The sequence below is a fragment of the Motacilla alba genome, chromosome 2, assembly GCF_015832195.1.
Source record: "Motacilla alba alba isolate MOTALB_02 chromosome 2, Motacilla_alba_V1.0_pri, whole genome shotgun sequence".
NCBI classification, from domain to species: Eukaryota; Metazoa; Chordata; class Aves; order Passeriformes; family Motacillidae; genus Motacilla; species Motacilla alba.
The window spans coordinates 65,443,899-65,470,213 of NC_052017.1; the positions used below are offsets into that span (position 1 = coordinate 65,443,899).

The following is a 26,315-nucleotide window of genomic DNA, read 5'->3' on the forward strand; positions in this document are numbered from 1 at the left end:
AGAAAATTGTCTCTATTAAAGAAGCATCCAAGATTGTTTATTTAAGAGATTAGGCAGTCACAGTTCTCTCAGGAGAATGTGTAGGAACAGTGGTAAAGCAGATGTTTCACTGTGTGAGGGGTGTAGCTGATGTATTTGCTCCCCTTGTCCCCAATGTGACTACCCTTCATAGCTGTTAGCCTGGGTATGATGGCAGTGATATTCTGTGTTCTAGCTTTTGTGGGGGTTTTATTTGTCCTTTTGAGTGTATTAGAATTGTTCAACAGCACCTGGGTCAATGCCCACTTTAATTAATGAAAACAGTTAAAAATGTGGCATGGGACCAGATTTCGTTTTCTTTGTGTTTACCCTTCTTTCTTCTGTACCCACCAAAACCTTACAGATGGATTTACATAAATTCATTACTTCAGAGTGTTTCTTCACCACTAGATTTCAAGTCTTTGCCATGAGAACACAATTGCTCTGGGCCCCAAGGCATTGGCAACCCTCTTCCACACCTCCAAGCTGCTCAGAAGAATATCTATACCTATCTTATGAAAAGTGTAAACTGTGTTTGCCAGTTCTCTGTGAGAACTTTTTACCTTAAAATCCTTTTAAACCCTACACTGAAGTTCACACAGTTTTCACTAAGAGCTTTAATTTAAAGGAAGAAAGCTATTAAGTACCAACATCGTTCCCACAACTGGGTGGAGAAGAGTTTGTGACTCAGTGAGGAGCAAGTTTGCAAGTGTTCTTATTGGATGTTTGGATGAACTTTCCAAAGCTGCTGCAAAACTAATCCAGTGGTGAATCTCAGCAAGCCCTCACAGGGACACCTCAGATTTCCAAGTTGGTTTGTTATCCTCTCTCAAAGAGTTCTAGTGGCAATGTTTTTTCAACCACTGGTAAATAAAGACAGAATATGAATGCTTTCTGAAAGCAAAGGGGAAAAGAAAAGAAATCATAAATAAATCACACTAGAAAAAGCACAGCTTTTTTTGTTGGAGTGGAAAATTGTTAAAATATATGATTTTTGGGAAGAGTTGTAAATTGTCTTAGCATGCAAAATTGGACCAAAGGTATGATGTTTGTAGAGCTTTACATGATAAAAGAATGTCAGTTCCCTTGTGATGTTTTTGTAACAAATAAATCTTTCTTCCTCCTTTGCTAGGTTCTACCACGTAGAAAAGATGTTAAACCAGGCATGGTACTCCTCTTTGAACTCTTCCTTCTTCGTGGAACCTATACCTGGATTGATCGAGAAGTGGGATGGGGAGCTTTTCCCTTATGTGATAACAATTTTAATGCTTTGGAGGGAAAATTTAAATGTCCCTTCCTAAGAGGACATTATGACTCCAAAATTGACAGATTCAATAAAATTGAAAATTTTATTTCTCAGGACTTGGATCATTGGTTATGCAATCTCTACTTTCAGGTTTGTATTTTAAAAAATTGTTTAGTTTTCTCTATATTTTTCTTTTTGATTCTGAAATTGGATTGTGGCTCATCTCCCATTTACTGGGATGTCTGCTTTAATCAGTAAGCATGGGGAAGAAATACATGGGAAAATTATATGGGAGAAAAGTGTAGTAAACAGAGTACAGAGAAGCAAGAACTTCCTAAAATTCTTACAACAACATCTTGGACTGCTAGGCTTCACAAACATTGTACAACAAGCATGTTCTGGCTTTGTGGAATTCCAAACTACTTTTTTTTTTTTTTTTTCTTCCTAGATTATTAAACTACCACAGGATTCAGATAAGCAAAATAAGCGTGGTATGCATGTTCATCTGCCACCTGAACTTCTTATGTATTCAAGCACTGCTGAAAAGAATGATGTCTCAGAAAAGGTTGTACAGTCTGGACCACAAGGTGAGGGATTCAAACTTTGATGTTTACATTCAGGTTTTTGCTGGATCAACCCATAGTTTCATTTCAATGTTGGCTAGTCATTATTGTTCTTGCTAAGCTAGATTCTCTTCATTCAGATGTGGGTCCAACATGTGTTATAGCAGGAATACTCTGACTCTTTTTATTAAGGTGGTTTAACTTTGTTTTCAGGTGTGAACTGTTCAAACCAGCCTCATTGCTGAGGATGGAATAGCCATGCTGGCCTATGCTTAAGGCTGAATAATGCTTGGAATGTCACAGCAATAACAGTTCAGCTGTTTATGGCTCCAAGCTTACAGGAAGAGAAAAGAAAAAGATGATTTTTGTGTACTTCTGGAAGAACTTTAGCACCTCCCTGGGCTACAACAAGGACTTCAGATTTGGCAGGGAGATAGTTCTGGCATCAGAAGCATGCCTTATGCTACTCCTCTGAAGTTCTGTTAGGATTCAAACAAGTGATAACCTATAGGAAGGACAATAATCATTTACTTGTGTACAGCAGACCTCCCCAGAAGCTTCCTCAAAAAATCACTGAATGTTCCTTTTAGACTGATCCTCCCTGGCCTCTGATGTAGCTACACTGAGGACACAACTGACCATATTGCAGTGGACTCACAAATTGCTCCTCTACTGGTAGAAATCCAGTAATTACAAGAATTGTAGGATGCTGCTGTTGTTCTTTTCCTTTTTCAGCATGTGGGATGAGACTTCCATGAACAAAAATAATTCATTTTTGCTATACTGATATTTCTATATTCCCTCTTGCTTAATGAACTGAAGCATTCAGCCAATTCATAGATTGTAGTGTATGTGTGACTATTATGTGCAGATTTGAAACAGAGAATTATTTCTTCAGGACACAGGTCCCTTAGGCATTTGAGAACAGCAGTAGGATGTACTGTAGATGGCACAAGAGGAGAAAGAAGAGGCTATGGAAAGGAAAGAAAGAATGCATAAGCAATAATCTTTTAGCATGGTAAATGGGCAGCTCAGGTTGGAAGCATAACTTGAAAAGAGTCCAGGAGAAGAATTTTCAGACAGTTAGTGGTGATTTAAGAGACAAAGAAAATGAGGTTTGCCCTGAGATGCTTTTAGGCTAAGCAGCAACTGCACTGTGATCAAAAGGCTTTTATATAACCACCCTGATAAGAGAAGCATGGAGGTGTAAACATACTCTGTGCTGAGGATTAAAGTCTTTTTTGTTGTCATATATCTTCTATGTATCTGCTAAGTTGCTTTGAGATGCAGCAAACCATGAATAGAGGATCCAAAATGTAGAATTGCAGGCAACACTTAGCAGCAGTGAAGAATTATGGTCAGACTCTTAATGGATCAAACTTGTTTGGTCCTACCATCAATCTTCACATGCATTTGGAACTGCACATAGAGGGTGCAGCTAAATAGGTCATGCTTTCTGGAAACTCTTGGAAAAACTCATGATGCTCGGTTTGAAAAATCAAGAAAGACATGTTTTTAAGAACTGAAAAAGAGCATTAGTCTATGTCCTATTTTGCATGCAGACCTCTGAAATTTGCCGATAAGGTGATCGTGGAAGATCTGTAATTTTTCTGCCAAACAGATATGCACAAACAAAACTTTTAGGGGTAATTTTTGATATTGCTTATATTTATTTATTTTTCTTGGAGCGTTCTTTAAAGATATTATTAGCTGCCAATATCCCCCATGGGTTTGTTTTTTAATGTATCTATGCAGTGCTACAGTATGCTGTTTCTGCTGGTGATATGTTGCTAAGAGATTTAATAATGGGTAAACAAACACAACATGTGGTAATCCTTTTCAAATTAAAAGTTTATTAAATGCTAGCTTGATGACTTTCTGGCTATTTACAATTAAAGGAACAAACCTTAGAGAACTGGAGTGGTGAAAATCACAACCAACATTTCCAGCAGAAAAATGTGTTTATGATCTGTGGCGAGCTGTCGCACATTGATATGTCCTATAAATACAGTATTATATCTGTTAAACCACCAAAAACTGGGCTGGGGAGGGGAAAGCTCTGTTAGAGTGACATTAAGGTTGAGACACAAACCAGAGAAAGCAAGAACAGTCTAAATGAAGACGGGTGCTCTGTAACTCACTCTACTGCAGTAGTCTAAATAGTGAGTGATCTTATATATCAATACCATATGTGGTACTGCAACATATAAGGGAAATAAAGCAAGTTAGGAGATGGTGTTTTAGCCTTCACTTCAAGTTTGTCTTGGTTTTAGAAGTTTAAAACAGAACCTTTGTATTATTTCCATTAACTCCAGGCTACACTATTCTTTTAAGCCACAGCTTCATGTAGGGCTAGGTAAAGCTCTTCACTGCTGCACAGGTTCTCTGGTCTAGAGCACAGTGCAGGGCAATGCAACATAATGCCTCCCATTCTACCTCCTTTGCAGATCAAAGATGCACATTATCAGATCTGGCGTGTCTCTCAGTCCAAACCATATCTTCTCTCTATTCTTTTGAAGTGGTATTCTCTAAGAGGTTCATGGCAGAAGACAGCTTCTGCTTTTGCCACCACCATCATTTACTTTTCTTAGGAAAATATTCTGCTGTTGATCTGTTGCTCCTTACAGGATCAACAGTCACTGTCAGAGAATAAATGGCAATTTCTGAGTAGAATTCATTATCTACCATTGCATGAAAGGTGGTAACAGCTCAAGTAGAAGGAGTTTAGGTAAGAAAATTTGATGCAACTACCAGGAATGTTGCCTTGATAGGCTTGGATCTAAGTAGCAAGGGCTTCTAAAATGCATGACAACTTCAAAACTGTGAGTCTCCATATAGACACTAAACATATAAATCCATCAGAAAACATTCTCACAGTGAAATCCAGCAAGTCTCCACAGGAAGAGGGGATTCACATGTGCGAAATATCAGCATAACAGTATTTCTTGGAATTGGCAGCCCTTTCATCCTCAGAAAAGTTGATGGACAGCACTCTTATGTTAGTTCTACAGCTCAAACACTTTTAGGTCAGACACAGGCTCATTTGGAAAGTGTTGCTCCACATTTGTTGGGAACCTTCATCCAAATGCTTTCTTTTGCTGTTGATCTGACTTGACACACAAACACCATTTTGTGCCCATCTGAACTTGTGATCAGAAAAAACAGGCAAGTGGAAAGCTAGGGATGATATTATCCACTGTAGTTTTTAGAAGCAAAGGAAAACCTTTCTCATTCCAGTTGACATTCATACCACTTTAAGGCTGGCCATTTTGAAGTCCTGAAGCTATGGTCAGCATTGTACCAGCGCATACTGATGTGCACTCAAGACCTGAAAAGGGTGCTTATAAGGTAGAAGGTGGAACAGTCACTGAGAATTAGGATACTGAAGTAGTACTTTTCTATTTTTTAGTGTTAAGCTTTGTGTATTTTTGGTGAACCTAAAGAGTCATGACTGACTGTGCATTTTTTTTTTTTTTTTAGCTGTAATTTGCCCAAGCTCTGGAGTGTGAAATCAAGAAAGGAGTTTTACTTAGCCTGACTGTGCTGGGGGAGAGGTGTTATCAGGCAAAATTTTGAGGGAAAGTGTTCAAAGGTAGCAGGCTAGTTAGGTCCCAGCACCAGGATGATCTTGCTGTAATAGAACTGGTACAGTGTCATGTGTCACATTAGCATGAATACACTGTGGCCAGGGTCTGGGCTAGCAGAAATGTTTGTTGCTATTGCTTTGCTGGGTAGATTTGTCACACAGAAAGACTTCCTCTGCCTCAGCTGTTTTGTGTTGGACTAAACACCAACATGCAGAATTTTCTGAGTCTAAAATCTTCTTTCCAGAAAGTCTGCTTGTGCCTTATTCCCCCCTGCTCTACTATGGGAGCAAAAAGAAAAAAAAATGCAGCTGTTTGGGAATAATTTTAAGGACACACTTTTTTTTTTTTTTTTTTTTTTTTTTTTTTTTTTTTTTTTTAATGAACAAATATTTCATTTTTCCCTTGCAATTTTTTTTTCTTTCCCCTTACAAGGTCTGCTGTCTAACAGCAGTGCATATGGCTCCTGTGCCCTATACATCAACCAGAAGAAAAGTTAGAACCACTGAAATGTCCTTAGTTCTCACACTATGAGCTTATAACAGAAATAAATATTATAGAGAGAGACAATTTTCAGGTGTACAATTTTTCTGGTTACTGTACAATATAGAGTATTTTTTGCTCTGTCTTCCTTCTGTCTGTCTGCCTGGCTGCTAATAATAAGGTTGGTTTGTACCACTTGGCTTCAGCAGTCCTTGAAACTCGCCAGGGTTGTAAAGCTTTAAACAGTTGCGCAGGTCTTTAATTGTAAATTAGTTTTGACAGGACTGCTAAGACAAAGGCCTGGCCCATCCCATCGTGATGCTAGCCGACAACCCCTTACTGCTCCTGGAGCAAGGAAACATGTGGAAGGAATTGTTCTTTTACATTTCACAGCTTGTCATTTCCTCTGCAGGGCAACCTCTGACCTCCCCGAAAGATCCTGACACCCATAAGGGAAGTATTCCCACTGTTGTAAAGGAAGTGGAAAAGCAGTTTAATGCTGCGAAAGGAGGAGAAGAGTGTGTGTCAGAAGAAGCTGTGAGGAAAAGAGAAGAGCTTAAAATGCTTCCAGCAGGTTAGGACTTTTATTGCGTTACTTAATTTACTGAAAGTTTGCAAGTAGATCTGCCTGGCATGTGTGTAAATACCCCCATTGGCCTTCCCCCTCACCCTGTGATATCATCTCATCATTATTTCACTGGGCAAAGGAAGTGATGGAAGAGTTTAAATCAATTGTTAGGGATCAAAAGCAGCTTAGGCAAAAAGGTACAGAAGCAGTGGAGTCCGCTGTCTAAAATATATTTGTAGGCCAAATGTGTTAGTAATTACAAGGTGTGTGTGCAGTGCACTGACAACATTAGATTACGGCTGGTGTTTCCGTGACATTTTTACATCCTTTCATTTTATTTGGTCATTTATATCCATGGATCACAACATGTTGCTGTTAGGTGCTTGGGAAGTACTTTTTTTCTTCCTGCAGCACATTAATAGCAGTATCCTTTGTTAATTGTGCTGAGCTAAATTACATATAAGTGCCTGTCTGTATTTACATCAGGTAACATTAGCTTCTGGGGCATGGGATTTCTTCCGAAGGCAAAACCTGGCAAGTTGCTATGGTGGTTTTTTTATTCTCTTGATTTTGTTGATTTGTTTATTTTTATTGGTTGGTTTTGGGATTTTTTGTTAGTTTGTTTTTTGTTTTGTGTTGAAGTCCCAGGTAAAACGTATTTATGTGAGAATTCAGTAATATAACCTCTAGGTCCTCTCCTAAACTCAATGACCACCATGATGGCCAGAGGCAGATTTACCGTGGGGCAGGGATTTGAAGGTACCAAGGATATCTGGATATCTACTCCCACTTCATAGCCTAGGCCAGTGTGAGGAAAGTGCAAGTGGGAATAAATTAATCACACCTTTTGAAGGGAGAGGGTGACTTTTCTTCTGTACCAGGAAGCTGTAATAGGACATGGTTAGACACTGATCTGCAAAATATTAGGTAAGAGAGGTCTGACAGCTACCTCTTATCTGTGTAAACAGTACCTTGTTATCTTCTTCAAGTCTGTGGGCTCCCTGAAATGATGCAGCAGAACTTTTGATGAATGTTATTTTGAAGCCAATGCCAGCTTCCCTTTCACAGCAACCCATGCAATGTCACTCAAAAACAATTTCTTTGGAGCCATCTTTCTCTGTTGACTGTCCAGGAAGGCTAGAACTATGCATCTGCTATTATAGGTGCACGTGCTGAATATCTCATGTTAAGTGGGCACAAATAGAGGTAGGACCTAATATGGCATTGCCGTGACAGGATTCATAAATGCTGAATATTGATACTGACTATCATGGATGAGTGAGAAGTAGAATACAAAGCTGGTGTCATTTTTTGTTAAAAGGGTGTTTGTGGCAAAATGTTAAGCATATTATAGAAAAAAAGTAATAATAATTTTCAATCTTTCAAGGGTTCTCATTACATTACCTGATAAGATCAACACCTAACATATCTTTTCTAGATGTTGCTTCTTCTAAGGACGTAAACAGAGCCCTAGCTTAGTTCAACTTCTACATTAGTAGAAATTTTTTTGTTCATTGGCCCAATATTAGTTGTGCAAAGCAGCTTAAAATAGTCAAAATAGTGAAAACATAAGTAGCCTACATGAACAAAAGGGCTTTAAATAATGTTTAGTGGTGTTTGATATTCACTTTTGTCTGCTTTTAATTTTTTTCTGATTTCTTTTCCTTGCCAACATTTGGATGTTTCCACCTTTGGAGTGTGTCTCAAAACTCAATTATTAGTTGTGCAGGTAGACAGGTATTCCTTCTCCCCTCTTCCCATCACTAATGTTTATCTAGATCTAAAACTAGCATGTTGAATTTTTATTCAAAATATTTATGTGGAGTTTGGCAGAAACGCAGTGGCAAACACAGCATTTTAGAACCCACATTTTCAGTTCAAGACAGCCTCTTACAATGACCCTGAAATGGTGCAGTTACAGAAGTGGTCTGATTTGGAAAGTACTTACTTACCACAAGCTTTATCCAAGCAAGGTTCAAAGGGCATTATTTTTCAGGTTCTGGTACTGCATCTATTGCATATTATTTTAATGAAAAACTTGTTTCAAAAGTCACATCACTAAAGCATATGTCTTCTGTGATGGAACACTGTCAGTAATGTCACCACTAAATTCATTATCTGCACTCAGAATGATAGAAAGAAAAAAGCTTCATTTTGAAATCCCCAGATACTTTCTGCAGGATGACATATGAACTAGGATTTGTACTGTACCGGATGTTTAATTTGAAGCTTCAACTGTGCCTGCATTTTTTTCTCCACCAATACTCATCCCAGTAGGCACCTTATCCTCAGCCTTTCTCTCACATGAAACCTAATTTCTTTTTTCAAAGCCCCCAGTTATGTATGTACCATAAGTAAAACCCCTGGAAGCACATGAAATATTTCTCATAAATATTATTAGTCTTAGTCAAACTGTTACAAGCAACTGGTACTCTGCTCATTTTTGGGGTTTGACACAGCCTCTGTGATTCCTTCAGCTCTCTATTCTATCACCTTTCTAGGGCATACCCAGGATAAAGTTTTAGCTCCTATTTTCAGATCTTCTACCTCAGAAGGAATCTTTTGTTTGATGTCTGTCTTCTAAAACAGAGTATTGAAAATAAGATGTTCAATATTGTTCATATTTAAGATTTCAAATTCAACACCCTTCCTGCATTTGTGGAGAAATGTTGGGAAGCAAATTGTGTCCTTTTGTGACATCAAAGAAGACATTTCTGTCAGAGCAAAGCTTCAGAATAACATCTAAGCAAAGATGGCATCAGGCTAACCAAGGGGCTTATTATAGTAGCAGCAGATAACACTCAAAACTGTATGCAGAATTTATTAAGATGTTCCTTCAATATCAAAATACCAAACACAAAACTAGCTTCATTCTAATTTTATCATTGCCTTTGGAGAGGAGGCTTTACATTTGTTAAAATGTGTTTATATAAGTGAGAAATTGTTTCATTGAGAGGATTGTATTTATGCTCACAAGCATTTCAGAAACAATTTTATGAAAACCAGTAAATCTTCATTGTAATATTTCCCCTTATACTGCAATGATGTTCTTTCCCTACTGAAGTGCTGTTTGCTTCTACATAAAATTTGTATGCAGATGCAAAAATAATTACCTAAACAAACAAACAACCCCCCCCAAAAACCCCAAAAAACAAACCAAACCAAAGCAAACAAAAAAACCAAACCAAAAAAAAAGGGCTGCTCTCATTGGTATTTCCTTCTGGGTGCCACTTTAAAGGAAAAAAAGTGATATTTTAAAATGAAGAGTGCTTATGCCTTATTTTTTAGTACAGGTAGGGCCCCAGAGGTAGAGCCTCATATGGCAGAAACTTCTTTCTGTGCTGGCCTTTTCCTTCTCTGAGCAGGAGCGCATAAAGGATTGCATTGATTTTTCCAATTCAGATCAAATTCAGATCCTGCTTCTGGTTCTGAAATCCACACAATCCAAACTCTTCAATTTTCCAACTCTTGCCATGCTATTTGATTTCCTATAGTCTAGTGCATTACTAGGAAGGGACTCTAAATAGGATCTTCATCTTATTTTCCCTGCTGTGGTGATTTCTTTGTCTTCTGCTCCATTCTTGGATTGTACCACTCTAAAGCCCTTTCCTACTGACTTAAAGAGAGGTTGCAGCTATCAGAAGGGACTGCACTTCTTTGGCCCAATATAAATCAAAAGTAGTTCCCATCAAACTTGTGTAAGGTAATTTCCTAGCTGTGCAATTTCTTTTTGCCCATTTTTTTGCCCATTTTTTAAAAAATTCATTTAGACTCCCCATGCCCCCCTACATAAATAATAAATATTTTTCAGTATCAGCCCTATATGCATTTAGGGTGAAGCTGAGCAAGGGTATATACTTTAAATGTACATATCAAGTATTAATGGGCCATCAGTTATTAGGGCCACACTAGAAAGCTGGTCTGACATGAAATCTTCAACACAGAGTGGGGTCCCCACTGTTCAGTGGTGTCACCCCATACCTTGGTTCCATTCTACAGGTTCACTCCTGTTGCACCACAGTACTTGTTACAGAAGACATAACCAAAGATGATAACTTCCAGACAGAAGGCGGAGGGTAAAATATAAATTTTATTCTCCAAGGGTTTGGAAGTAGTAAGACACCCTCTAAAGGGTGATTTTAAAGGCCATGCTATTATGCTCTGCTATTGCCTTGAGAAGGCTAATATGGAGAAAGGTAACAGAGTAGCAATAATGGTTTTGTTTCCAACCTCTTTCCGTGGTATTTTAAAAACTCAGGTCCCAGAAGAGCTCAGGAATTTTGTACCAGTAACCCTTTCTTTGTATCCCTTATCAGGCATGATCCATGTGTTATCTAAACTATTTGGTTGGAACTTAATATGACCCAAAAATGACTGCTCTCAGCATTGGCAAGGTCTGCAAATAACCTTCGTATCACCACAATTTTCCAAATCCAGACATTGGTTTTGTCATGCCCGATCCACAATGGTGGGAAAAAATGCCACCCTATTTTTCCTATTTGTCTTATATGAATGTAGACATTTAAACTATTCTGCTGAACTTCTTATTAATAGCTGATCACAGATTTATAACTTTGGGTTAAGAATCTTATTGTCTTTTCCATGCTCTGGTGTAATCATATTTTCCTGCTTCTATGCATATGTTTCTTGACTTCCAAATAAACCTATTAACAGAGAGTCTACATCTGCCACTGTGCCTTTGTCACAGCTATGGTACCTGACTTTGATAATTCTTTTTTGGTGCTGTTTTCTCCTCCTCAAATTGTTCATTTTTGTCATGAATGATATTATGTTCCCCTGTCAGAGAACAAAATGTATTTTGAGTCAATTTACTAAAATAGTCACTACTAAGTGTTATATCTGGACAAAGTTGACACCTTTGACATTTTCTAAAATGGCAAAAATAACTGTATTTAAGGTATGATTTATGGGTACTCTGTGTCAAAGGAATTTCTGTGCTATTACAGTTTCTGATGCAGCAGTCCCAACTCTTTCAATGGAGAAAGTGCTGATAGTGCAGCTAATTAATGCTTTATTAGGATTCTCTGGTCAATTATAAAAAGTTATAAAAAAGTAAAATGCAATTTAATAATAAAGAATGATGTGGTTCTCGTTTCTCTCTCAGACCTGCTTTGTTTTTTGCATGTGGAAGAAAATTTCTACACAGCTCAGTTTTATAAGACACATTCCCTTCCCCCCAACCACTAAGTAGGAGCAACTCCTATGATTAAAAAGTAGACTGGAGTCTTTAAATGTCTTTCTGATTGCTGGCCTCTATTAAAAACTTCTTAAAATAATAGATAGGTTTAATTCCTCAAGCCAAAGAAAAATTGTATCATCTTAAGTATTTTCCATATTTATTATATTGATGAGATTTGGCTACTGAGAAGAAAAGGAAGTAAAATCTCTTGTATTGCAAGTTTTAAATGTACCAGGCTAAGGTTTACTTAATTAGAACCTCCAGGCAATAAAGGAGCCCTTTTTTAAATTCTGTGAATCTTAATATGCTAAATAATGCAAAGCTTCAACTCTTCAAGCATGAGACACACATCTGGCAGTTTAACATTTAAATTACAGAAAAAAAACCACTTCAGTAGTAATTTTCATGAAGAAAAGAATGGGAAATGTATTACAACTAAATTTAATTTCTTTTTAGATTTTTCATCCTGTCTAATTGCAGGCATTTCCCATCTCCTCTTTTATTTATTTATTTTCATACAGATTTTTTCTGTACTTTTTATTGATCTTTAATTTGAGCAGCTTCTTACTGTTACAGCCATTGAAGAATTACATTGTGTTTTTACTTAGCAAAAATTGTTCAGAGAAATCTATGAGGAATTCAAGTAATGAGCTCACTGGTATAGAAAGAAAAGAGCATTCAGAGCCTTACAAATAAAATATAAAAAGAGCACATCATGATTAAATAACAGACTTGAGTTCCTTCTCCCTCCCATTTCTTAAATGTAGAATATTATTGTTTTCTTTATTCTTTTTATTGTCCTTTTAAAATTTTTTTTGCCAAGATAATTACTGCTTTATTCATTTGACTCCAAAAACATTGTTAAAGTATTCATCATTTCAGCAAGGCTGTTTGGAAACCCATTTTTGTGTGCTGCGGAAAAAAAAAAAAAAAAGAAGAAAAATTAAACAAAGAAAACCACAAAACCCATCTTTACAAAGGTATATTTATATTTTAATATGTGTTTGTGGGTCCATACAGGTATCCCATATACAAAATACGTAGAGACAGTTTGAACAGGTTATACTGCATGTATGCACACACGTGACATACCCAGCAGCAGTATTTTAAGCTGTCTTGCTGATTTCAGTAGGCCTCTTCTTTCACCCCAGATGATGTAAACATCTGTGAATTCCTCATTCCTCAACATAGATACACCTGTACCTGAATGTATTTATATGTTGAAAGTAAGAAATATATCCATGGGTGTGTACACAAACACAGACTTAAAACTGTGACATTGTATGTGTATGTGTATTAACCACTCTAACACCTAAGAGCAGATCCTTCCTGTACTGTGATTTTACATACACTTGACTGTCTTTTACTGTGTGGAACTCAAAATAACTTAAAATAAAAAAAACAATTGAAATAATTGTTAAGTGTGTTTTTTGCTTATTCTCCATGTGTCACATTACAACATGTAATACAGACCTTTATTTTTGCCACACCACTGCTTACTATGACGTGGGAGTACATTTTTGTTCATTCCACAGGTCACTGCTTTTCAGGAGCTTGAGGGATTCATGACTTATGTTTTCTAAGAAAAGTTTATTCAAGTACTTCATGTTCCTGTGCCTCATTTTTGATCCACAACTTTTCCCATATAAGAAAATTAACCTCCTTCTGTCTTCTGAAGAACACTTCCCGGGGTGTTTAAAATATCCTCCTGTGTCACTCTTCTTGTGTCTATTATTTCTTTATTTCTAATTTTCCCCCTGTTTTTCATCTATGCAATTGTTATTTCCAACACCACAGCATCTGAAATCTTCTCTGCATTTATCATAATGGGTTGTTTTGTTTTTTTTTTCCAGATTGTTTCAGAATGTAGGAGAGAAATAGCCACCTATTTATAACTCCGATGAAGGGGGAAAAATGATCAGCCTGAAGTTAGTCAGCATCTTGTTGGGAGAGGGACCAAAACCCAACTGTTTCCTTTACAGAGGTTTACCTTGTGCACAGATATAAAAATAATTTATGTTTGGTTTTGTTTGTGGGTTTTTTTTCCTTACAGAGGATTGCCAAGATTGCCATGGCAATGCAGATGGGCACTGTGGCTCATTTTGGCTGAAGGAAGTCCAAGAAGGACATCACAAGGTACTAGTCTTGACATGAACATCACCATCTCCCTTAAAGCTCACAGAGAAGCCACTGGAGCTTGTGTCATTTGAGAATGATTTGTGGACTTGCTTGCTCTGGTTGTTGTGTTTCTTTAATCTACCCCTGTGAATTTTTTAATAGCCACAATAAGGCTTCACATGACCAGGTGTATTGCTGTCTCCTGTATAGTTAATCTCTCCAGCAATGAAACTTCAAAGGAGGAAAGACCACCAAGCAAACAAACAACAGAAGCTTGATCAAGCTGCAGAATGATATCATTTCAGTAATGTGTAAACATGAGATAGGTTTCATATGCATCCAGAAGCTTCAAGCTCTCATGTGCTTGTGCAGAGGACCATCAGAAGATTTTAGTATCTGTATTTGTAGTATCCTGGCCAAGGACATCATTAATTTGTAAACAAATATTGCCTCCTCAGTATAAGTAACCATGGAATTTTATCTGCAGCATAACACTTTCAAGGTGAGATGATACTGAAACTTTCAGATTTAATGTGGATCCTGAGAACCAAGACACAAAGAAGATTTTGTATTCCTGAAAATTGCTTCTCTCTGCACTATATTATTAAATTAGGTATTTTCCAATGGTAGTTGCAATTTTTTCTCAGTAAGTGTTACTCCACTTCTATCCTTAAATCAGTATGGCTGCAGTGAATGAACTGCAAGCATGAACATTCAAATTAATCATTCTGGTAATTTGTCTCACCCTGTTCTAGATACACTCCGAAGCATTTTTAATCCTTTTAATTGTCCATAAAAAAAAATCACCACAGTACTCAGAGTACCCCAAAACTTATGCAGTGTAGCACAAATACTCAATAGCTGGGGATTATAATTACATCTTTCAGCTTTAGTAAAGTGATGATCTACATTTGGGAGCAAAACCAGATTGGCCAGCTAGATGTTGCCCTTGCCTTTCAATGTCTAAGTTTCTGAGTGATTTATTTCTTCAGGAAGATAAGGATAACTTGAAGAAAACAGAGTTTCATATACATTTAGCTGCAGACTGAGGTGTGCATGTGTGAGTGTGTTTAGCCTTATATCTAGAGGAAGGATGATTTAAGGACTGACAGAGTGGGTGTAATGGGCAAAGCAACCCGGCCCAACCCATGGGAGTGGCAGAGTGAAATTTATTTCCTACAATCCCATAATAGCACAATGCCTTTGAACAAAATGCCATAGACTTATAGCAACCTCAGTTGTGGGTGGCTCTCAAAGGCACATTAAAAGTGACCTGGTTTCTGTGAGGTGCATAAACCCATGGGCAATTAAGCACTGTCTAGTCCCTTTGGTCTCACTGAAATGACTCACAAGCTTGCAGTTATTGACAAGTTTGAATAGATTTCTCAACTGAGCCTCTTATGAGAATCCTTCTGCACAAAAGAAATGTAAGCATGTGAAATCTGCTTTCAGAGGTTTTGAGAGCCCCTCATTTTTCAATGGGATGAGTGAATCCTGATGTTCAGAAAGAGCCTTGTTTTAGCATGTTCAAGATTTAGGCATTTGGCCTGATTTATATAATTTGAGGCTAATTGTATCTCTGGATAGCATCTTCTAAAAGGACTTTACCTAACAATTGTATATAGGAAACAATGACAAACGAATGCAAAGAACATACTTAAAGAAAAAGACACAAGTTCATGTAGCAGTTTATTCTCCTCAGCAGTCCCTTTTCTTTTTATAAACACATATTTTATTTTATTTTATTTTATTTTATTTTAGTTTAGTTTAGTTTAGTTTAGTTTACTTTATTTTATTTTATTTAGTTTACTTTAGTTTAGTTTATTTCATTTTATTTTACTAGCAAAAGGAATGAGAAAGGTCTTTGAGTCTGACCTCTACTTTTTGGGGAATATAGATTTCTCTGCTTTGCCCTCCCTACCCCCAAATTCATCTATGCTTAAGAGTTGCAAATGGTCTCCCTCTAAGTGTATTCTGAGTGATGGGCATTAGCAGCAATTCAGCTTTTGATGCAATGAGTGCGCAAACTACTGCATGTATTAAGGTATTGGATGGTGTCAATAAAAGAGAGAATGCCCACAGTCAGTGACTTCTGAGAGAAGTAAAACATATTCTGTGGTTATAATGCCAGCCTTATGCAGACAACTGAGTTTCTGCTTTTTGACCTCAGATAAGCAAACACAATCTCGGAGAAATTAACTCATAATACTCTTTAACATCTTTGGGATTTATGTCTTAAATAATGTCTTTACATGTACTTTGCACAAGAATAGTTTAATGGAGAAAATGTTAGTGCAAACAAGGTACCTTGCACACCCTACAGATTCTGAAACCTTGACTTCTAGGGAATAAAGCTGGCAGTTTTGGCTGATATTCAAAATGTGTATGAGACCCATGTAATCCAAGATTTAGAATACAAATCCACCTTTTAAAGCAAAATGGTTTACACAGTAAAAAGAAAATAAAAAAACCCAACCAAAACAAAACAGAAGACAACAAACATAAAGAAAAAAACTTTGTAGTTTTCATAATTAGCAAAGTGTGAAGTGATGTGACTGCAACACTGCATCTATCCACTTGTCCTCTCTGGACTTCTTTGCTAAATGTTAGCAAACCCTTTGCAGAGTTTGGTATTGTGTCTGGGAAGGTATTAATAGATATCGTCATGGAAGTCACCTGCAGATGTTTGTCTGGTAAATTATGACCTCATTGTGTCTCTTGATGGAAGTGATGTTTGGCTCTCTGTCCAGGGGGCAAACATCCAGGGAATCTGGTATCAATTCAGAGAGGCGATGCCAGTGCTGAATCACACCCTGTGCATGCAAAGGTGTTATTCCAGGAATGAGCACAGGCCAGGATCCTCTACTTTGTAGCTCAAAGAGTAGTTTAAATGAGCATAAGCTGGCACTAGCACTGAAAGATGAGGTACTGTCCCTCTCCTTTGTGCTGACAACTGGGGCAGAGTGGCCTGGATCAGAATGGGTCCAGCTGAGAGCTAACCCAGTTAATAAAAAAAAGGGAAAAAAAAGAATCTAAACAGTACTAACTCAATTCCCAGGTCAGTTCCTTCCATGGCTTACTAAGGACACGTCCAGATTTTTGTAGTGGCAGAGTGTGGTGTGCAACACTGGAAGCGGGTGGAGGAAGAGTGGCTGGCTGCTGGCATCACCATGAGCTTGCACCTCCTTGAGAGGGCTTGTCACAGCCCCATAGGAGCACAAATCAATTCATAGAAAAATATTCTGTGTGCATCTCCAGGCCCCATGATTTTAGAAGGTTGAAAAGGTCCTTGGATGTGTCCAGAGGAGGGGAAATCAGGGGGCTGGAAGGCATGTCCTGTCAGGAGCAGCAGAGGACTTGTCTTGCTTGGAGAAAAGCAGGTTTGGGGAAACCTTGCTCTGTTCAGCTTTCTGGGGAGGGGAAGTGGAAAGGGAGGTGCTGAGATCTTCTGACTCATATCCAGTGATAGGACCTGTGAATGTTTCAAAGACACAGCAGGGGAGGTTCAGACTGGACAACAGGAAGCAATTCTTTACTGAGGTGATGGCCAAAAGCCTGGAACAGGCTTTCTAGAGAGGTGGTTGATGCCCCCAGCCTGTCAGTGTTTAAGAGTCAATTGAACAGTGTCCTTAACAGCATGCTTTAACTTTTGGTCAGCCCTGAATTGCACCACAGATGCTTGTTGTAGGTCCCTTCCAATTAAAATAGGCTAGTCTATTCAAAGTGTTTGAATACATACTCAAAGCATTTTGAATACATACTCAAAGCAACTTTGCCACTGCTGTTTCTCACGTTTGTTATAGAGTGAAAACAGAGCTAGAATTCAAAACAGAGAAAGTGGCACCTCTTACTTTGCTAGCTGTGTCCAGCTAATTAAGTTAGTATTCTAACTTGTTTCTTATTTTCATTTAAAGGTCAGCAGGAATAACCCACCTGACCAATGTAACGAAGAAAAATCAGGTCCCGAGATCAATGCAAGCCAAGAAGAAGGGAAAACATCTTCAGAGAGCAATTTTTATTTGGAAGACTTGGAGAAATATACCTTTTCTGTGTGGTAAGTGATCTCAGCATCAAACAGTTTCACCACCCGAAAGTTTGCCTTGCCATGTGTGTATTACAGAGGCTTCTACCTTTAGATGAAAGTTATTGGGCTAAAAAAAACCCTAAAAAACAAAACACAAAACCCATGGTATTTTCTCGGACTTCTTAGTATTATTTATGATTGATGTTGAATTAGAAAAATTAGAGGTGCTTTTGTCTGACAATGCAATTTTGACATTGTTACATTGTTTTGAGAAGCTGTGTCAAGGGAATAGAGGCAAAAAGATTTTCAGCATAATCTTTTCAAGATTTTAGGAGCAATACACTACCTTTTTTGGATGTTACTTTAAATGTTATTACTGTTCTCTGTTATAAAATACACATATGGGGAATGACTTAAAATGAATAGATAAATTAAAGTGAAATTAAAAAGGCTACATCAAAATGAAATCTTTTCATTTACTTATAATTATATTTCCTGGAATTTCCTCTTCTAGGTAATTGCAAAAGTTGGACAGTTATTTGTAATTAGTAAAAAAACAATGAGGACCCAATCCTTTACTAAATGAAATGATCTGATAATCTTTCATATAGCTCCCTACTGTGCTTTGAATATTTAAAATCCAGCTGTAATGTACATTTCTGGAACCCATCATCTTCTCCAAATCAGCCCCTAGAGTTTCAAATTAAGCATCCAGAAAACAAACATCAGAATAGGGTGTATGTCTCTGAAAATTTAATTTTAAATCACTTCCCTATGAAAACATGAGACAGGATTATCTCACCGGCAAGCCAAGCAGCCCTCACCATCTCTAGTGCTGTCTATGCCCTGCTCTCGTTTGCCTTGGTGCCTTTAAAATTGGCAGGAAGTCAGGTAAGGACCTTACAGACACAAAGTGCATTTTTACTGTGGTAACCTGAACTCAGCCCTAGAGGTGATTAACCCTGAATAGTAGAAAAGGCATAAATCAGGCAGGACAATAACACACACTCATATAATTAGGCTTTCATAATTCTGCTGGATTAATTATGGCTATTTTGGACAATTAAGGACTCTCCCATCCTGGCCATAATATAGGAATAGATTTTAGAGAGCAGTGCTCATCCAAATATCCTTGCCAGTTCCCACTGTTTCATTTTATCTACCTCAATTTTCAAATTAAATTAATCAAATTATCATCAATTATCTCTCTCAAGGTACTTGCTTTCTGCAGTGGTGAACTTCACTTTCTCCCGTGTCTTGCACAGTTACAGTGATAGAAGTAATGTTTAATTTTATATGCCCTATCCCTGGAAGTTCAAGGCCAGGTTGGATGGAGCCCTGGACCTCCTGGTCTGGTGGAATGTGTCCCTACCCATGGCAGAGGGTTTTGAACTAGACAGCTTTTGGGGTCCTACCTAACCCAAACCATTCTGTGGTTCTGTCTACCTTTAAAGTTAGCAGCATTGATCCTTTATTCTTTTCAAAGTTGTTCTGCTTAAAAGTGTTGGGAAAGGGGCTCAACTCCACCCTTATCAAGCTGGCCCCAGTCTTTGAACTCCATGGCCTTTGAAATTGCACAAGGTATCTGAAGAAGCAGAAGAGAGAGGCACTTGTCTCTGTTGACATGGACCTCACCTTCTGATTTGGGGAATAAGAGAAAACAACCACCCTTTCTTCCATTTTGTGTTCTATTTCTTTTCTTTGTCCTTTCCTAGGCAGCCCAGCTGTCCCTGAGCCCCATGCCTACAGGGACACTGACTTTGCCAGGATTCCCTGGGCAGGCAGAGTTATATCTGGGCACAGGAAGTTACAGGGCATGAACCAGACCTTCCTGGTACAAAACAGGAGCAACAAGGCATGTGTCAGGGTGCTGCCTGTCCTAGCTGAGGCCAGTACTTTGTTATTTCAATACGCCATTCTATTTACTGCATCCATCATCCTGTTGGAAATAAGGACCAGTACTTGCTTTATTTACATATTTGTTATGTTCAAGTCCTATGATATTAGAAATAACAGAAACAGAATTTAGAGGGAATCTCTTTGCTTTCTGCTTCACTTGTGGTCAAATAATTTATCAGAAAGAAAAAAACAGGAAAATGAAATTACTCCACTCTTGGTCAAGTAATATAGGTATTACACATAGCATGCCGTGTAAAGAATGTATAATAATATAATATAATAATGTATTAATAATCTATTTTTTAAATGTAGAGTTAATTCAGGTAATTTACTCAGGAATCTGATACCTTGTGAGTTGTTAATTCCATTTGTTACTGTACCAGTGTGATGTTTCCATTGTTACTCACTTCTGCCTGTCTCCTCCTTTCCTTCTCTCCTACTTTCTCCATCAAAGGGCATCAACTCCTCTTTGTCTGTTTCCAGACCTTCCTCTCTCCTACAATTGCTACCTTTTAAAAAATGCAATGCAAGATAATTAGCTACTACAAAAAATTTTAATAGCTCTGTAGATCTGGGGGCAGCTTAGATCTCCATAAACTTCAGAGTTTTAGATGCTCCAAGATGCAATCTGAGCAATTTCCTTGATCTTTTATTGCAGCTGGTAAATCATTTATTGGGCTAGGTTATTTTACAAAATCCTCTTTAGAAACAAAATCCCATAAAATGTATTTATCATAAAGTACTGTATGACCAGCAGTCTTCAAAGCTGTACATACCCTGTATTAATTAAAAGCTAGTGTTGTACTGTGACAAGTTAAAAGTATCCACTGTCTCAGTCTCTCCTCTCCCCCGCCCCCTGCCTCTCCCAGTGATTTTTTTTCTCTCTTTTTTTCCATCTCTCATATGCACTTCTCTTTTAAGGCTTGCCAAAGGGGAGATTGGTGAGTATGAACAAGATATTATTTTGTGATCACAAGTATTTTTCTGATAACTGTACAGCCTGTCTCAGAGCAGCAGGCTTTTTCTTGGGTCCAGTGAGTTGAGGGTGAGGAGGATGAGTCCAAAAGATGAGGTGGGGGCAAAGAGGTTAAGACAACAGGCAAATGTGGTTGCATATTGCAGGGCCATCCCTGCTGCTGACGTGGTGAGCTGCAGTCACAGCCTGGTAGATGCCAGGTGCTCACCAAGCACTTTGCTGGCCTTCTTGGAGAGCCCACTCCAGGACCTTGCCTTGCACCACAGCATGGCTGAACCTCCTTTCTCTGAGATTTGTGTTCCTGGAGTTAAAAGCTGGTGTAATACGCAGCAGAACATCAATATTATTCGTGACTATTGTCTAAATAATACGGGTGACATTTGTAACCTTGGGAGAAAAAGAGGAAAGTTTGGAGGAATTTTGACCTTGCAGCCCAAAACCTGATCTCAGAAGCTCTCTAGCTCTCTTCTTCTGTTCCCTGAAACAAGCAAAACAATGGAAAACAATGTTCTTCATGACTGTCACTATAAAGCCAGATTTCCTGAATATGTATAAAAAAAACAGATGTGAGAAATAATTTTAATGCTTCAGTGCTTTAAAATTGCTTTTTGTGTATAGTTCTAGAGGAGATGCGAAAAAAACCCAGATTCCAAAAACATTCATTTGTCTTAATACCAAAAAAAAAAAAAAAAAAAGATAATGACATACACTTTCTGTCACTTTAGGAGTCTTCAGGCTTGAGTTTAAATATAAAAACTAGCATTTTCAATTGCCAACAACTTATCATCAAACACAGCTCTCAAGGGTTAACATTACACACTAATATAAAAGTAACGATCATCCTTTGTCTCCATGCAATTAGCTTTTTAACAACGTGCCTGTAGCTCCTACCCAGGCTAAATGCTGCTTTGAAATATTTCCTCCTCAACTCCAAATGTGTTAAGCTGTGTTAAGCTGACTCTGGCTGGCTTCTATAAAACCAATTAATTGTTGGGCACAGCCTTTTGTGGGGGAGTGCCCAGTGCCCCACACAGCAGAGCCACGTGCTGCCCGTGGTGGCTCAGTTGCAGGCTGGTCGGTGCAGCACCGGTGCAGGACCAGACAGCACCTTGACACAGGAGATAAGCTGGTAAATCCTATCTGGAGTCATATTCTTGTATGTCTGGAATCCAGGGTGTTGGACCAGGCTTCGGTTCTCACCCGCACCCATCAGGAGCAGATGCAGCCCTTGTTCAAGAGAGGTAGCAAGGGGGTGGTGAGGACAAAATAGGCTCTTGGCAGCATGTCACAGCCTGGGTAGGGGGAACAAGGTTGATGACCCCTTTACAGCCCTGCCATTGCACCGGTGGACTTTATGATTTTTACTATTTTTTTCCAAATTGAGGAGGATACTGAGGGGCAGGAAGAGTTAACTGTAGAGAGCACAATATAGTAAACTTGTTTTTTATATAAAGACAATAAACTTTCCCTTTATAATACACATGTGATTTGACATTGAAATAAATGCAGATGCTTCTTTGCTTGGTGTATTCCCTGTTGTGCTTTCTAAAACACCTTCACATATGGTTTGCCTCATTCCTGTGAAACTGCTTGTTGTTTATGTCATACAAACAGAACAGATTGAATTTATACCACGTTAGGAGGCTGACGAATCCTACATTAGAGGAAAATCCTTGCCTGAGTGTTTTGAATTTGTTCAAAATTAGCATTGCCTGTTAAAATTGCCCTGGATTGTCCCTTGAGTTTACCTAAAGATTCATTAAAATTAAAAAAAAAAAAAAAAAAGGAATTCTGTGGTTGCCTATAAATGCAACCTTTTATTAAAATATGTAACATTTACCTAAAATCAAAGGTCAAATTTTACCAGTTTTTTATAGCTGTCCTATAAGGATCTGTTTCATGCACTACATATAACGTTCTGCCATTAAGAGCGGACATTCAGCTTCCTTTGTGAAAAGCAGAATAACCCTTTTTTGTGCGCTTTAAAAAGTGCTAATCTTTTAAAAATTTCTCAGATACTTCTGATAGTCCACCTAAACCCTGTTTCATTGTTTCTAATTACATTTTGAAATGTTATTAAAGGCAGGCCAAGCTTGAACTCTTAGGAGAAATCAGAAGTCCCACTGTTTTCTTTGAATGCTTTCAAATATTTCACACACATTATTCTCAAAAATTCTTAGGCTTTAGTTGTGTGAGCACAATTCCCTGATTCTGAAGTCTTTGTGGAACTTTTTTTTGCAGGCAAGTCTCAGCAGGACACAAGTAATGTTTTTGTTTTGCTCTGGTTTTTAACATATTCAGGTATTAGATGGTGTTTACTTTAGTGCATGTACTGAAATCTTTGAGGATTGAATTTTTACAGCAGACCTGTACACATTTCGGTGGAGTTTTTGCTTCATATTTAGTTGCATGGGAGATTTTTCTGCTACAGGAAAAGTTTACTTTTTGGAAAATTATTCTATGAACTAGACATTAAATATGAAAATGGCACCTTTCCTATGCACTCTAATTTTTCTAAAGCTGTCAGTTTCTGTTTTATTATATAATTTTATTCATATTTGGGCAAATTCCAATGAACTGCACACATTCAGAGATTTTATTTCTTTTCTCTCTTGTGAAATTAAAGAATTATTTCCGTGTTCTAGTGGTAAAATTTTGACAGTGAAAATAAAATGAGAAATAAAATGTTCTGAAAAAAATTTGAAATCAACAAAAATTATTATTTCAAAATTAATCTAAACTGCTGGGGAAAAAAAAAAGGAAACAAACTTTCAAGGACTGAAAATACATCAAACATGTTAGGACTCATAAAAATACATGAGTCTTTGCTAAGAACTGTTTTGTCTGGGAGTCTTTTGCAAAGCTCTCCGTTATGTATGCACACTCTTAATTTTGTCAGGATTGGATGTTGTAATGGTGATGGGAAACATGTACTATTGCAGTTACCTATGGACCTCAGTGAAATTATACTTGATAATTTTATTTATATGTACAGGATGATGGGAAGAGTTGGCAGTCACAGCGCTTCCTCCTGCAGGTTCCAGAGCTGCAGAACTCCATCAGCTGAGAGCTGGTCTCCAGCAGCAGAGAAGAGAAATTAGTGATACAAAGAATTAATTGAGAGCATCAGTTGAGATTTGTCAGTGACTGATCAGTCACAAGTACCAGGGAGATATTTGTCTGGTTGGTTGGTTGGTGTTCTTTTCTTTCTTTTGTATTGGCTTTAATGTTCTTGAGCAGAAAGGAGTAGTGAGCTTGGTCATGGAACAGCTTCAGTACAGACCCAAAGTTTTCCTAGAGATCTTGTCAAGGGAATTGTGTGGTTGACATCTGATTATGAGTAATGGAGCTGAAAGAGCAGGGAAAATGCTCCCCAGTGCTGGAGCAGTTCACAGTTTGACCTAGACCTCTCCAGGATTGTGTGTTTATAATTCCTTGCCAAAATGCTCTTTCTGCTCTCTTCCTCCATCTTAGAGAATTCTTATCTGGTGAAAGTGAAAGGATGTGGTTCAAATTTGGTAATAGTCAGGGGAAAACTGGGCATGACTACCATGCAGCTCTTTGACCATAAATTGCTAATTCTCTTCTTAAACATGGAAAATATTTAGTCTCCAGTAACAGAGCAATGTAGACTCACAAAGTTGTTAGAGCCTTTTCTGTGAGTGCAGTCAAAATATCTTCAAGACAGCCCTGCCAGCTTTTCTCTCTCACACAATTATTTCACACAATTCAGCTTGGATTCCTGCTTAGCACAAAAGCACTTTCTGACTTAGCTGAATTGCCCTTTGGTTTGTTCAGAGTCATAGGAGAGTAAAAGACTTGGGAAACTGGCTGTGAAACGTGGAGTTGAGAGAGATGTGGTTGTTGTTTGTCATTTAATAAACATTTTGTTTTCATGAGCTAGAAAAGATGACATTACTGATGACTAGTGGAGAAAAGGAAAGCTATAACTGTGCCATACATGGTCATCTCTAATGAATAGAATGAATAAAAATAATAAGTGCATTACATAGCTAACTGTCACATCTTCAGGGCACTACAGTAAATAAGTGGGAGTTATGCATGTGCATTAGTACCAAAATGGGTACCACACTTTGGATCCTATTGAGTACAGTGTGGAGAGAAAAATATGATAGATGGCTGCTTTTTATCTGTCACTGCTGTGGCACAGAAGCATAGACCATATGTATGTAAAATGACTTTGTTATTTCAGTAAATTCTCTAACTCTCTCTGTTGTAGCCTGTAGCAAAATGAATAAGTAGCTGAAGATCCTGGTGGGATAGTTCTGATTTTATCAGAATAAAATACCTCTGCAGAGGCATAATTATTATTAAATATACAGTGATGTGTGACAGAACAGCCAGAGAAGTTAGCAGGGTCTCTGCTTTTACAAGTTTTTGGTACAAACTGAGATGCTTCACAAAGGGTGGGAACAAGGATCTGTGATGGTGAAGCTGAAAAGAGCAGGAAAGTTTGGGCAAATGTGGGCCTTGTTAACTGTGACTCTTGTTTCCTATTTCAGAGGTGATGATAAAACTGTGGATGACAGTCAAAATGTTCCTTCTCAATCACCTAGTGGAACCAATATTTCTTCCCCTCTATTTTGTCCTTCTTTAGGTAGAATAAAGTATCTCCTTCTCTGGCAAAGTCAGATTTTGGCAGGAGAGAACAGGGAGGACCTGCTATTTGCCTGGCTTCGGATCTGAACACTCAAACCAAACTGCCAGGTTTGAGAGTCTGGTTACAAAATTCTGAATAAAATGCAGTCTGTCTGCCCTTTGATTTAAGAGGAAGTCCAGCCAGTGAGGAATTTACAGTGGTCATGCTTAATTCTTATGATGGTGTGATTCACTGTCTTGAGTTTAGTTTTTGAACTAGTGGGTAATCCTCCAGTGTACTTAGTCTTCGTAAGATTTTCAACCTGGTATCTAAATCTATCCCAGTTTTTGGTTTAGGTATCTGTTGAAAGCTAATGACTGAAAACATGCCAGACTGTTTTGTGGAATTAACAGTGGTGAAATTCCTGGTTCAGCTATTCTTTCTTGAAGCTGTACTGAATGCTGTGTCTTTCTCACAATGTGAAGAGATGCTCTTCCTGGCTGTTAATTCTCCAGTCTAAACCACTGCAGGGAAGAGAGTTGGGGATGGAAAAAAAAAAATCCCATTCCTTCATCAGTCCCGTTACTCGGAAATAGAGAGCAATTTATTTTACAGAGCTTTTAACTAACTACTAATTTAATTTGTTCTGCATTGTTTGCCCAATAATCCAAAAATTACTTTTCCCTTTGAAGCTTGCTTTATGTAGAGGAAACAATGCCACCTTTAACCATTATGTGTATCATTGTATGCAGGATAACTGTTTTTCTTTGCCTTACATTCCGGTTAAATATAGTACATGGGCCTTTGAGCATCTTTGGTTGCTTGGTAAGTTATAGTATTTCAAAGTTGGAATAATTTCCATTTCAAAACATTGTATCATGATCCTCATCTTCTAAAAGACACTTGGATGTATGTTCATACAACAAGTATAAGTATTCAATTTATCCTTAGATGTGCCGGGAATTTTGAGGAACGAAAGGATTCCCTTGTCTTTTAGAATATGCCTTTCTTTCTCTGGCTTAAAGTACATACATCA

General features: G+C 37.9%; 1 protein-coding gene across 1 annotated transcript in view; it reads left to right on the forward strand.

Annotated features, from left to right (window-relative positions):
* Nucleotides 1-26,315, forward strand: part of LOC119697541 — a 177,535-nt gene that overhangs the window by 75,692 nt on the left and 75,528 nt on the right. Inside the window, exons 10-14 of the mRNA XM_038128415.1 lie at nt 1,151-1,414; nt 1,713-1,851; nt 6,307-6,468; nt 13,716-13,798; nt 17,695-17,834. Of these exons, the coding sequence (XP_037984343.1) occupies nt 1,151-1,414; nt 1,713-1,851; nt 6,307-6,468; nt 13,716-13,798; nt 17,695-17,834 (788 nt within the window). The remainder of the gene's footprint in view (nt 1-1,150; nt 1,415-1,712; nt 1,852-6,306; nt 6,469-13,715; nt 13,799-17,694; nt 17,835-26,315) is intronic.